General features: G+C 34.5%; 1 protein-coding gene across 49 annotated transcripts in view; it reads left to right on the top strand.

Moving 5' to 3' along the window:
• RIMS2 (regulating synaptic membrane exocytosis 2) overlaps window positions 1–15,039 on the top strand; it is a 401,331-nt gene that overhangs the window by 198,970 nt on the left and 187,322 nt on the right. For 25 of the 49 annotated variants that reach the window (XM_060775730.2, XM_060775737.2, XM_060775717.2 and 22 more), the window contains 6 exons: window positions 1,334–1,433; window positions 1,796–1,919; window positions 3,754–3,800; window positions 5,122–5,234; window positions 11,892–11,939; window positions 14,779–14,909. In XM_060775730.2, the coding sequence (XP_060631713.2) occupies window positions 1,334–1,433; window positions 1,796–1,919; window positions 3,754–3,800; window positions 5,122–5,234; window positions 11,892–11,939; window positions 14,779–14,909 (563 nt within the window). The remainder of the gene's footprint in view (window positions 1–1,333; window positions 1,434–1,795; window positions 1,920–3,753; window positions 3,801–5,121; window positions 5,235–11,891; window positions 11,940–14,778; window positions 14,910–15,039) is intronic. The other 24 variants (XM_060775747.2, XM_060775725.2, XM_060775741.2 and 21 more) reach the window with 1 other exon arrangement.

Raw genomic sequence — 15,039 nt, 5'->3', positions numbered from 1 at the left:
AGATGAACTGAGTTCTGCCCTGCTTTTTTAATTTTTAATTGAATTAAAATGCTTAATTTTAATCTTGTGAGAGCTGGCTCCATGTTCAGTTTTTATTTTAGCCAAGATCAATTATTTTACTTCTCACGTCTTTGTTTCTTCTTGCCATAAGTCCTCTCCCCTTTTGACAGTCAACTATGTATGGAATCCCACTATTCAATTCAATCACAGGAAAGAAGTCCAATTGCAATGACATGTTGTCATTATTGCCACTAATCAAAACAGTGTTCTTGCTTCTCTTCTTTGTAAATATCTGACATAACACTTGACATTGACATTTGTCCAAGTATATATAGAGAGAAGTAAAATGCAGAACCCAGACTTTATTAAACCCTACAGTTCTTCATTTAGCTGCAGGCAGGAGGTAGATCTGGATCCACTGATAAATGTCTTCATGATTTACAGTAAGACCTCTGATTCCTAATTCTTCTACAGCATACATTATAATGCTGAAAAAAAGAAAGCATTGGGCATGGATGTCAATGCGGAAGGATTGTAAATGCTGTTCATTTTTTGAACTCAAAGCAATAATTTGCTAATTCTAGATTTATGTGTTTGACATGAGGTTCCAATTGGTTGATCTCAGAAATCTAGGTAGTTTTTTTAAAGATCCCACAAACCTATAATCTGTCCTCTGTAGTTTTAAACAAATGATGCACAATCCATATTTTTCTGCTATATTTATTGTATATAGACTTGTATAAGTTTTCTAGTCTAAAACATATGCTCATATATACACATATACAGCATTTTTATGCAAATGAATTTCGAGGAAAGAAGCCATCTTCAATGCAAAGTTATACACTTGACATGTGTGATTTGTGCACTCACAGACCTCTACAGAGAGTGATTTATTAAAATTAATTAATTAATTCATTTATTCTCTGCATGTAATAAGCAAAATTTCTGTAATTGCAATTGATAAGACACCTAAAATATAAATAATGAAGCAATAGCAACCAGTTAGAAACCTAATTCTTTAGGTAGAGTGTATATTGCTTAATCTTTGGAGAGGCTTAAAAAATCACTGAAAGTTAGATTTTCAAATTTTCTTCTCCTGAAAAAGGCCATACAAATATTTCTTAGCTAAAACACATTGGAATTATTTGGGTTTATATGTCTTGAGACTCCATCTATCCTTAATTTCTGATGCACTGGGCATTTTCAATTTCTTCTGCTTATGATGTCTGTTTGGACAGGTAATCTTCACTGAGATAGGAAAGGATTTGCTGCTACTTTACTGTCTTTTAAAAATCTTAATGTTCGTGCTCTCCTTCCTATCACTTTCAAACAGGTTGTTGGAGGAAAAATGACTGAATCAGGTCGGTTGTGTGCATTTATCACCAAAGTGAAAAAAGGAAGCTTAGCAGATACAGTGGGACATCTTAGGCCAGGTAAGAGAGTAATATTTTGTTGAACTATTTAGGGGAACATCCATTCTGATTTTTATTTTGGTGTAGTATATTAATTTATCTAGTGGTGTACTAATATGCTATATTACATTACCAGTTAAAAAGCAAATTTAATGTTTTCTTGAATTTTTTTGACATTAATTGTACATTTAAGCCTTTGTAGGACATATTACTATGCTAGTTGTGGTTATTATTATAATATTATTATTATATTCCTCATTAACATTGAAGCTCTATAGATTTAAAGGAGGCCAAAATTGTAATTGACAAACATGTTTAAGTTGTTCACAGAAAACAGCTCAGGACTTTCCCTCTTAAACAGATTATTGTGTCTAAATGTGCAGGTGATGAAGTATTAGAATGGAATGGAAGGCTTTTGCAAGGAGCCACATTTGAAGAAGTGTACAACATCATTTTAGAATCCAAACCAGAGCCACAAGTGGAACTTGTAGTTTCGAGGCCAATTGGGTGAGTTGTCTTAGTGATTCCCTTCTGTAATTGTTTAGAACACATAATGAATTTTTATTTGTTGTGTGTTTTTATATCCCCAAACTACATAGCTTCTTTAATCTCCACTTAAGTCTTCCATCTTTCACCAATACATTTGATTATTGCAATGATAACACCAATCTGTTTTGTGTGGAACTCCTCTTTGAGTATTTAAGAATTTGAGAAAACAGGTTAATAAGAAGGTGTTATATAGACTATATCTAAAGATGGAAAGGATATTTGAAAGGTATTTCAAGAACTAGGAAAAACAATGCACTGAAAGGAATCTTTGTTATTCAGGATTTATTAGGTGTAAAATCCACATATGGTTTTGTTCAGCAAATACCATTTTCTGTATGGGAAATAGCATAGAAATATTGCTTATTTTCTGGGCAAAAATGCTCTTTGATCTGCAGTATGTGGTCTAGTTGGGAACTTGTTCTGTGCAAAATCTTCACATTTGTAATGTAGCCAAAAGAATGTCCTGTCTATGAAACAGCATTTTCTGTTCAGGAAAAAATTATCAAAACAATAAAAAAGACAAAATGAGTAGATAAAATAAAGTAAAATAAAGTGCTTTTCTTCCTCTGCAGTTGTCATGGAAATAAGCTAATGGGAGGAAGAAGAGATTTGATCTTTTCCCCTTTCTCATTTTTCTGCATGGAAATTTTTGTTGCCTATGGTCAGAAAGCAAATATTACATATTAGACTGCATTACTGTCATTATTAGATTGCCATGCCAACTTTGTCTTTTCCCAAGCTTTTAACTAAAAATAGCTTTTAGTTTCCCTGATTTTTTTTATGTTTATTTTGTGTCACGGTTCTTGTTTTATATACCATATTCAGTTGTTTTTTGTTTACTGCATTTTCATTATTCTATTTAGAATTCCTAGTAGAAAAAATGTGATGCTTTTCTAAATCGTATGTTTCTGTAAAGGTCTAGGAAAATGGTTTTTTGAGTGAGTGTATATATTTGTGTATAAGTTGACCACATGTATAAATAGAGGGCTGCTTTTGGCCCAAAATTATGGATTTTGATATGACCCATGGAAAGGTCAAGAGTGAAAAGTTAGGTGCATATATCAAATGATAAAGGATGTACTTTTTAAATTTAAAACTACTATGCTAATAATGGAATGGATTGTAGACTTACAATTGGATTTATTGCAGTAGTAAACAATACAGTTTTAGGCTTGTGTAGATAGGACCTCAGCCATCCCCATTAATCCCTTGCTAGAATTGTTCTTCTTCAGAGTCATTTTAGAAAGCAAAAAAAGATGACTTAAGGAAGGCAATCAATGATGAAGAAACTTGTGAAACTTGGTGGTCACAGGTTGCAGTGCTGTTCAGCAGTTATTCACATCCATGAGAGAGTCCACTTTCAGCCAATCACCCTATGATTTAACGTTTTGTTGGTTCCATATTATATTATTGCATCTAACTGTTATCTGCGATCTTTCAACTATACCTAACTATTGGGCTGTACTGAACAGTGTCCATCTTGCAGTGAACAAACACAGCTCCTATGTGTCTTCAGTTTTGCTTAGGAATGCTGGAGACTCTCTTAAGGCAGATTGGGAATTGTTCACAGGGAGAACTGGGAAAGAGAAGAGTGGAGTGTGAGTGGAGTCCACTTACATGAAACTGGATATAGCCCAATCTTTAATTAATCTTCAATTACTAAATGCTTTCTGTACCGCAGGTATTTTGCCGGGTTGTAGTCGCTTTTTAAATTTTACATTGTTATCTGCTAATGTGCTCCGCAACGTATAAAAATATATGTATGTTTTGCTTTTGCTTTTCATCATTGCAGGGATATTCCCAGGATACCCGATAGTACTCATGCACAGTTGGAGTCCAGTAAGTTTCATTTCTCTTAGATAGATGGAGTGTTATGCACCTGAACTAAGATGGAAATGGAAAAGATGTGTCTGCATAGATCTGTCTATTCTTTATGACTTACCTATTTCTTCCATCTTTGCTTAATAATAAACTGTCAGAAGTTAAGAAATACAATGTTAGGGTTAATTTTTTTAAAAAAATAATAAATTTATATTATAATAGTCTTTGTGAAAAAGAGAAAGAATAACCTAGTGAGTTCTGTAAATTTGGGCTTTTTAATTTCCTGGTTTTTGTTCATGTTGAACATCACAGCCTTGTTAAATAAACTGCATTTGACTATATTAGAGATTTTTAAAGAAAAGAAACCAGAATGTTTATATTTTAGAGACATAAGCATCGTACAGTTATACTTAAATGGTACAGTCTCTGCTCAGAAGTGAGTCCCATTTGGTTAAGTGAGGTTTACACACATGTAAGTGTTCATAGGATTGCAGCTAAAGTGATTATTATTATTATTATTATTATTATTATTATTATTATTATTATATTTTGCTGTGCACATTGAGAATAGGGGACATGCATAGTACCATTGAAATAAAATTTCAGAACATAATATTGAGGAATTTTAATTGCACAACTGTAAGACTGGGGTATTACAGTGTTTTTTGACTGGTCTTCTGTTCTTTTTTAAGCTTCATTTTTTTTTATGGTTGTTCGAGTAGAGTCACGCAAATAATTATATGAAACAATCATGTTTGAAATAACTCCTAATGTATCTTATTTGTTGCTACGTGCCTTCAAGTTGTGGTGGCCATAGCGTAGAGTTTCCTTGTCAAGAGTTATTCAGAGGAAGTTTGCCATTGCCTTCCTCTATATTTTAAGCAATGATTTTGAGAAGCCTTCATTTTGATAGACCCAAGTATTGAATGAAATATACCTGTACTGCAATATTTTAAATAAAAATATTAATAAAATATTTTCAGTATGCTAGATGAATATAAATATATGAAATTGCTTAGATTGCAGTTTTTGATTCTTTAATCAGTTTGATTGAATAGCATCTCTAAAACACATGTTAAGCACTTTTATGTAATAATAGTTTTAATTGATGTAATTTATACACGAGACTTACAAAACCTTTGCTTACATCGTGTTCATTAGTTGCTCTGCAATTATCTATGTTATATATTATAACTCACCTTTTATTTTTGAAGTGTTAAAATTCACTTACAAATTTTTCAGCATTTACTCTGTCTTTCACTGACCTAATGCTTATATTGTCAGAATGTAAACAATATTAATATTTGTTTAATTACAATAAAATTAATTGTTCTTTCAGGTTCTAGCTCATTTGAATCTCAAAAAATGGACCGACCTTCTATTTCAGTCACTTCTCCCATGAGTCCTGGCATGTTGAGGGATGTTCCACAGTTCTTATCTGGACAACTTTCAGTATGTAAACATTTGTTGAGTCTTATTAATTTTGTTAATTTGTAATAAAATACCTACAAGGAAAAACACTAGGTAACAATATACTAAAAGTGTTGTTGTTGTTAAAATATTAATTATTGTGTGCTGAGAAAAAATTAAATGATCTCTTATAATTTTTTGGATGTATATTTTATATTTATATAACATTTCATTGTGAATAGTTGATAGCAGCTGGACATTAGAATTTAGTAAAACGACCCAAGAATAATGTAGGATACCACTCATTGACTGGACTCCTGTTGATTAATCCCAAATGGAGTAAAGTCATTGAATCATTGTTGATTCAACGTATTTATTCTAGTCAGAACTAAAAATAGATTTTAGGTGATAACATGAAACCTATTCCAGAGAACACAGTTCTTAAGGTTCAGGCCTGTACAGTCATTTCTTGAGTGATTTTGAAAAATTCCTGTATCACAGTCCTTTTACTTGTTTTTACCGTAGTTATATTGCTGCATTAGAATTAATGCATGATTCTGGGTGTTTGCATACCCATAGGAGAGCGAATATGGTGTAGTTGTTTGAATATAGAGCTAGGACTCTTGAGGACCAGGGTTTGAACCCCACTCGGCCATGGCAGTGCACTGGATGAATTTGGATATGTCACAGGCTGTAGTGCTTCAGAGGAAGGCAGTGGAAAACCTTATCTGAATAAGGCTGCTTCTACAGAGCCATATACTCTGGATTAGAATATGAATGAAAGAAATCCAGTTCCAAAGAGTCTCCACACGCACCCCAGGACCGTGAAAAAGCTCCCCTAATTGATCCAACAGATCAGTTGGGAGAAATGCACGGAACTGTAGCACCTCATTGGTTGGGAATCAGTGATGGAATTCATCTTCCAACTTTAAAAAAGGGGAGAAAGCAATTTCCTCTTTGGAAGCGGGGGAGGTGTTTGTTTACTTTTCTGAGAGCAGTGGCACTATTTACATTAGTACTGCTCATATTCCTTCTGAATTTCTGCTCTGCAGCATCTGTACACTGAGCAGAAGAAGCACATTGTATCATTAGTTTTGGACTTTCTCCAGCCTTTTTTAAGCACATGTTTTCCATGTGGATGTGCATTGCATTGCACATTAGGGGTGTGCCTTTCTAGCCACCCACTCTTATATTCCACAACTTTCTGGATGTTACAGCATGATGGGGCCTATATCTTGCTAAGATTTCCCTGTGATAAGTTTGCCATGTTACTGTTGTTATTTACTGTCAACCAACTTCAATTTGTAATGACCCAATCAATAAAGTCCCCGAGATCCCTTATCATCAACTACATAGGTGCAAAAGTCTTGCAAACACAGAGCTGTGTCTTCCTTGACTGAATCACTCAAGCTGTAGTGTGAGACCACTTTGGTTGTTATGAAAATGACAGAGGAAGAGTTACTTCAATGTGTACGTGTGTGGGAGATATTACATTGTAAGCATTGTACCAGGTCTGAGGCCATGATGATGCTTATACGCATTGCAGAGGTTGACTTCAACCCAGTTCTGTATCTGTTGCTTCATGACTTGTGGAGGAATTGGTTGTTGTTTCCCCCAACCTTCCCCAACCTCCAGTGGGCATGTGCGGATTACTGGAGTGCCTGTTTCTTAATTGGTTTCACCATGTGATGCAATTTACACCTACGCACGCTGGTGTGTATTACACGCTCTATTTCAGAACATACCTCAATTATGTTTGTCACCAATTAAACCCTTTAATACGTGTTGCTGTGTGCATTCATAGTGTGCAGCATTCATATGGATAGTTTTTGAATGATTTTATCAGGTAATGGTTTAAATGTTGTGATTCTAAATTGTGTTCTAATATTTACTGTCAGGTTTTGAGTTGATCTTGGTTTTAACTTTGTGAGGCACTTTAGGTCCCACACAGGGAAACTGCCACAAATAAATAAATAAATAAATAAATAAATAAATAAATAAATAAAGCCTTCAAGTGATTAACTGACATAGTGACATTTCATAGGATTCCCTTGGTGGATTGCCATTTCCTTCCTGTGATATATCCTACAGTGTCTGGTATGATAATCAGGTCTGATCCTGCTTAGCTTCAAAGATCAGTTGGCATCTGATGCCTAAGTAGCAAAATGATTTTTAGGCACTTCAAACAACTTCTTCAAAATCTGAGAAGGTTCTTTGGAACCATGAAATCTTTGGAATCTACCTCTTCTAAAACAGTTTTTATCAAACTGTGTGCCTCCAGGTGTTTTGGACTTCAGCTCCCAGAAATCTCAACTAGCTTGCCAGTTGTTAGGAATTGTGGGAACTGAAGTCCAATATATCTGGAAAAGTACAGTTTAAGAAACTGTTCTAAAGTAATCAGCAATGGTCTTGTGTGAGTTGTAGTAACAGAAGTGTGAAAAAGATGAATTTTTCCCTCAGTGGTAAACAGTGTTAAAACTAAATGTAGATTTAATTACTGTTCAGGGTTACTCAAATTCTCCCCAGCTTTGGTTTTTCTAGCTATTGATTTTTGGTGTGTGTGAAAAATGCTTCTAGTTTTGTACAGTGTACCCCATCACAAAGTTCTTATTTGTACACTCATAATTTGCTTGGCATTTCCAAAATGTGTTGTAACAAAGTTCCTTCTCGTATCCAGGCACTGTGTAACACAGAACTTTCTTAATATGTGACTTGAGCTGATCATGTGACAAAAGAAGCCTTGTGCAGATTGAGGCGGAATCCAGTATTCCACTATAGTTATGAGAATAAAGTATGAAAGGTTGAGGTGAAATATGTTGATTTTCCATTGATTTGACATAACTTCCAAGTAGACGCATCCCAGAAGCTATGTAAATAAGATTTTGGCTAACAAGGAAGGACAAAAGGAGCATTTTGCATGGATGTGTTAGAAGAGACAGCATGAACTTGTGTCTGTTGGGTTAAGCATCTTCAGGTCAGGAAAGTATTTGGGGAGAAGTTTTTTAAAAATAAAGAATGTGCTGTCCATTGTGGTAAGGCTGTTCATTTGTGTGAGCTGGGACAAGACTTGTTCACTTGTATGTTCATTAGTATTCTATTGTTCTGTTGTGTTTTGGTGTTTTGGAGAACATGTGTCTGTTAGATTAAGCCTGGTTGTTTGTGTAAGCTTTGTGGAGGTGTGCTTCTGTGCTCTTTAGGGTTCTATTGTTCTGTTATGTGTAGCGCCAGGTCCTTTGTTTGAGCATGTGGTCTCAGGGAACATCTGCTACCATCTGCTGAAAGGAAGTATGTCAGAGACTTGGTTGTACTGAGAAGCTATCAGACACTAGCTCTCTCTATCGTTGCAGCACCAGTACCTGGAGCTTGGCAATCGGGGAAAGCCAACAGGGATGTGTGAGTGTTTAGTGTGAAAGTTTTGCGGGGGAGATTTGAAGTGCTGTTTCATTGCCTACTTAGGCCTCTGAATGTGGATGGTGAGGGAGCTGCTGTAGTCATCTGTAATAGCTGTAGTATGTTGTGTCCTTGTTGGAGGATGTGAGTAACTATATTGATCGATATCTGCAAAAAATACAGTTATGTGTCCCTGCTAGAATACGAGGTCTAGCAAACTGTGTAGCTACTCTTCAGCATATTAGGGAGTGTGTAGTTTTCTTGGACAGAGTGGAGAAGTCTGTCCAGGAGCTTAGGGAGCTAGATCCGTTTAGCTAGGAGAAGAGAAGGTTAGGAGGTATCATGACAGTCATGTTGAAATATTGGGATGGATGTCATATTGAAGATGGAGTAAGCTTGTTTTCTGCTACACCAAAGGCTAAGACATGAAGCAATGGATTCCTACTACAGAAAAAGTGATTCCACCTAAGCATTAGGAAAAACTTTCTCATGATAAGAGCTCTTTGATAACAGATTCTGCTGCCTCAGGGTGTGGTGGAGTCTTCTTCTCTGAAGATTTTAAACAGAATCTGGGTGGCTGCTATTAGGGGTGCTTTAATTCTGTATTCCTGCATGGCAGAGGGTTGGATTGAATGACCCTGGTGGTCTCCTCCAGCTGTGTGATTCTATGCTTAATTATTCTATGAGTACTTACATGACTCTTTGCTCCAGGTATCATTGAGCTCATGATCTAAACCCTCTTGCTCTTCCCAACTGGAAGAGGTTCTTTGAATCACTTTATGTATTGAAACACTAGTTGATTGATTCAGTGATTTTACTCTATTTGGGAGGAGGCAAGAGGATTCTAATCCATAATCATGGAGAATATTGGACTACAATTCAGGCACTACTATGATGACTCACAACTCTGACAGTACTTTGAGATATGACTGTTGAATTTGAACTACATAACTTTTCATATAATTCTCATTAAGAAATTATAGAGGATATAGTGTATAATGACCCAGTTTCCCAACATTATTTCAAAATTCTAGTATCTATACTGCCTTCTCTTCTGAAAGTTCTTATTCTCCTTTCAAAAGCTTACATTGCTTGGGCTTTACATGCTACACCTACTCTGCAATATACTCTCATAATCTTCTAAGGTTGCCCTAATTCCATATCATTAAAGTGTGCGGCAAAGTACTGTTAAGGCCTGTCCCATAAGTATGGAATTTCTTCTGCATATTGTTTCAAAGGACTAACATTAAATGTCAGGAGTAATTTAGTAATGTTGGTATGGAACCTGTGATTTGTGAGTGTATCTTTATTAATTAGCCAGAGAAGCCTAAAACAAATCCTCGATTCTTAGCTGGTTTGCCAGGATAAACCCAAATGAGAATACAAGTGTTTGTACAGGTCAAACATTTGCAGTATTTTTAGCTGATGCTGCAAATGAAAATGGTTTAACAACACGTATTAGCATGCAGCTTGCAAACATAAAGTCATAGTTCTTGTATTCTCTAGTTCGCCTTGTCACCCAGACTCAATTAAAATTAAAACGAGTTTGTTAGTCTTGCTCAAGAGTTGTGCATGCAATTTATTTACTCTCTTTTCATTTCAAAATAAAGTGTAGAATCCGTTTGACCATGTTATTTCATTTTTGCTTCTTTTTAGTGTTATTGGCTTCCAGTCATTGCTTTGGCTATCTTCACAAGTTCTAGTTGCATTTGTAGATTGGCTCACTCTAAGACATTCAAAACAAAATAATTCTTCCTTTTGACCAATGACTAATTGTAACAAGGCAAATATACATTATTAGAAATACTTGAATCACATCTGTATGTAAGAGTGCAGATAGAAAGAAAAGGATGTGATCGAGGAAGTAATGTTTACATTTAATTTGGGAACTTGTTTTAGGAATATAGAGTCCTGGCATTGCTTCAAGACTAATACTGCTTCTTCTTTTTGTTTTATTTTCCCTCGCAATGCCTGCTAAATATGTGCACTATTATAAAGAAACTATTTTTTTTCCTCTGAAGGAAATGACTGTTATCTCCTCTGTGATCAGGAAATAAGGCATGAAACACTAACTTATGTTTTCCTATACTTAAATTACTCTCATAAGTCTTTCTTATTAATAGGTCACTTAGGACCCTTCTACACAGGCCCAAAACGCGGGACCTTTCTCGGTTTTACATGAAGCATCTCAAGTAAAACCAAATTAATCTGGAGAAAACTGGGCTTTCCTAGTTTGCTCCGGATTAATAAAATACCTGGAAAGAACGGAACCTTAAGGTAAGGTCTGGATCTTTCCAGGTGAGGGCCCTGTGGGGTGAATCCAACATAGGTTGTGTTTTTTAAGGATTTCAAAGCTTGAGATCCTGTTTTATTACAATTTTCACAACAAATTATGTGTCAAGATACTATTAATTGCACCCTAAATACTTTATGCTAAGGTTGATAGGTCTGTATTAGATTTAGATTTCCATTTAACGTTGGTTAATTTCTCAGATATTAGTTATAGAGTCCAAAGCTTGCTTGGAAACCCTTGCTTTATAATCACAAATGACTTTATTGGCTCAGTGCTTAGGAAAAGGCACTTTTAAGATACTCACTGTTATATTATTACCTTTTGGCATGTGCTTAATGCTGAGAATATTGGAATAGCATAAATTTACAAGTGCATCAGTGTCTAACTAAACTGTAGAAAAATTACCATTGAATAATTTAATATTGAAAATATTGGTTCTATTAATGAGTGATTTCTCATGTTTTATACTATAAATCTGATTATTATATATCTTACAGAGCAACACTTTGCTTGTTTATGACAAAGAAAATCCCATTTATTTCAATGGGACTTACTCTCTAGGAAATGGATATAGAACTGTATTTTTACCTGGGAGTAATACTCATTATGAATGTTATGCCTCTCTATCAGATATACGAATGTACTGTTAATGACTTGTTTCTCAAGTGACCTCTATTATGACAGATATGTAGAAATCTATTAATAGTACTATTGAAAAATCGACAAATTTTGATCAATGCTGAATAAGGCTGGGACACCTTTTTAAACAGACACCTTTAATAATGTGAAAATGGCTAGGCTTTTTTTATTGAAATAAAAATGCAATTAGTATAAGACCATAATGCAGGTTTACCATATACACTGCATTTTAAAGTTTTTCTTAATGATGAACATGACATTGGTGTACAGCTGTGTTGAAAGTTGTTTGTCCTCATTTTACTTTTGGTCTTTTAGTTTCCAGCGTGTTGTCTTTTTTGGTTTTGTTTTATTGCTTTTTCTTTAATTTTGCTTACCAGAGCCAAAGCCTTAGTAGAAGAACAGCGCCTTTTGTTCCTAGGGTTCAGGTAAAGGCTTCATCTGTCCAACAGAAACTAAAGTTGTGTTTTTCTCTCTCTTTTATTTGTCTTGGAAAATGCATAGTAGGAAAACGTCATACTTTTGATCCGTTTTCCAATTTTAATTTTTTTAATATGTTGCTTCAGACCATATTAACAAAATCCATGTTGTCTTGTGAGCAGCTTGAAAAGTAATGCATGAAGATCAGAATATTAAATTAACATTTAAAGAGACAACTGGTTTTAGTTTTCCTTTTTATCTATTTCTAATTATATTGAATTAAACAAAAACAGATGTCAACAGTGATAATTACTCCACGTCTCACATAATGCATACCTTGAACGAGTAATAAGGGAACTTGTGTTTATGATTTAGGAACTCATTAGATCAAGGTTGGTGTCTCTTTAAATCATTCATTTTCATTACTTAACTCTTCCTTTTTTGCATTTTCCAAATGACAGTAGTTTCTTGAGTAGAAGATGGGCAAATAAATTTGTACCTTGTATAACAAATTTGCCCCTTGCTTGCATTTTGATGCATTGTTTCAAATTCTGAATACAAGTTCAATATTTTCTTTAAATGATGCCTAGTACCGACTATGTTCTATTATCTTATTTGGGTACAAGTTGTTTGCCTTTTTTCTTTAGGAATCCCTTAAGGTATTGTAGATTAACCCAATTGTAGGTTGCAAGAATGTCATTATGCTTATCTTGCTTTGCTGCATGCTCTCCTTTTTTATTTTTTATTTTTTGTATAGAGAACATTACTTGCTTTTGTTGCAAAATATATTTGGAGAAATGGTAATCTTTTGTATAAATGCTTTATATGTTTATACTTTTTATACTGTTTTATGGCTTAGGAAAATCAAAGTGGAATATTTCAGGTCATAATAGTGTTTTCCACCCCTACTGTGTGAAATAAGTCACAGACAACAACTGCTATACAGATCGTCTACATATAAAACCTATTGACCTCAACTTTTTGGCTAGCATTACATGTCATACTGTTTTCACAATTTATTATGTCATCAAAATGAAAAAAAAATCAGGGCGAAAATAAGGGTTCTTGATAATCATAACAGAGGTTTTAGGTATTCATGTTTAGTAGGCATTTTAAAGGTAGGAGTAAAAGCACTGATATTAAATCTAAGCAAGAGCTTCAGTTCAGCTTTAGATATGTTCTACTTGAAAGTCTTGAGAATTATATGAAATATAGTATGACTCATTTTAAAGATATTGTCACTAAAGTAGCTACAATACTATATCTAATCAGAGTGTTATAAAAATAAATCATACTGAATGAAGAAGCTAGTATGTGCCTTTTTGTTCATATAAATAATAAATTTTAAGATGCAATACTATAAACACTGTGGGTGTAAACTGTTGAATACAAAAGAATATATATTTTTAGTAGATGTTTGTTGTAGTGCACTGGAAGTGAATCAAAACATCTTAAAATTATTATTACATTATTCATATGTTGAAGATGAGCGTTACCAGTAATTTGAATTAGGAATATCTAGATCAGTGGTTTTCAACTTGTGGTTCCCCAGATGTTTTGACCTTCAACTCCCAGAAATCCTAACAGCTGGGATTTCTGAGAGTTGCACGCCCAAACACCTGGGGACCCACAGTTTGAGAACCACTGATCTCAATGGATGTAGAGAGACTTGGCTTGACATGGTGGTCCTTTTTCTATTGAGTGTGGGGAAACACTTTATGGTGAAAACTCCTGCTACCACCAAAAGCAGCAATTCTTTCTACAAAGTCAGTGACATGTATATATTTTCTCTTCATCCTGCATTTGGTAATTGCAGATACGGAAAAACACACCACTGTGTGATTTCCTTCTAATCTCCTTCTTTTTTTGTATACAGGGATTCCCCGAGTTACAAACATTTGACTCATAGTTAAGAACAGGGCTGAGAAAACAGGAAGTGAGATAAATCTCTCCCTAGGAAGGGAAATTCACCTACACCTATCTTGTTTGTAACTTGGGAACTACCTATATAGAATTGTTGGGAAGCATAATGATTAAACTAGGATAAGAAAATATTTGTTACATTACTGTATTAATTCTAAGACGAATTTACCATATGACTTTAAAGAAAAAGTTATGTGGTTTTCATATTGTTTTAAGAAAAAAGTTGAAGCGTTAAGATATTTAACCATATACTTGAATGCAGAAAAAAATCTCAGTGATCTGGATGCATAGGTACTTCAATAGATCTGTTACAGTAATATGAATAGTTACATAATGAATAGGTATATATTGCCTGCAACCTTATTTTATAGCCCTTGATATTTAATAATCAATATAAGAATAGGTTATTATTTATGAGCACATATTGTTTCCAGCAGGGTGAACAACCTAAGTGAGTTTGAAGCCAGTTTTTCCTTAGAACCCCCCATGGCAACTGAAATCGGAAACAGTCAGAAGTCCACTTTCCTTTTTTGCAAAAAAGCACTTTGATGACAAAATGTGGGGTGTGGGGAGTTGATCTTTCATTCAAAAGAATAGTGCTCCTCACTGAGGCTTCCAAGAGTCACACACCTCTCAAAATGAGAGGTTTGGAGAGGTTTAATAAACCGGTATAATAGAAGTAAACAATGCTTTTTCTCTGTAAATGGCTACTATTTAACCAGAACGTCCGTAGAAAACTCATTTCATGGCATTTATTGTATCATATCATCTTATTTTGCAACTTAATATCACAAATTAGAATGATACAATATCTCCATTGCAGTATCAAAAGAGCCACGTAGCTAAAAGCTAAAAACAATATTTATTGAAAGTTTACTGGTACAAAGAAAAAATGGCTGATTGATGTATATTTTCTCATTACAGATAAAACTGTGGTATGACAAGGTTGGTCATCAATTGATAGTCACAATTTTGGGAGCAAAGGATCTTCCTTCAAGGGAAGATGGGAGGCCAAGAAATCCTTATGTTAAAATTTACTTTCTTCCTGACAGAAGGTAGGATGAAGGAAAGTTTTGATTAATTTAACAGATGTTAATACTTTTTTCTGGTAGTAGTGTTGTTAATTATAGCTATTGTTAGAAAAAAATGTGTGTTTGTGCGTAAAAGTTGTACCGCAAGAATGAG

The sequence above is a fragment of the Anolis sagrei genome, chromosome 4 (assembly GCF_037176765.1).
Source record: "Anolis sagrei isolate rAnoSag1 chromosome 4, rAnoSag1.mat, whole genome shotgun sequence".
NCBI classification, from domain to species: domain Eukaryota; kingdom Metazoa; phylum Chordata; class Lepidosauria; order Squamata; family Dactyloidae; genus Anolis; species Anolis sagrei.
Note: the sequence above shows the minus strand (reverse complement) of the source record. Positions and strands in the feature narration are given on the sequence as shown.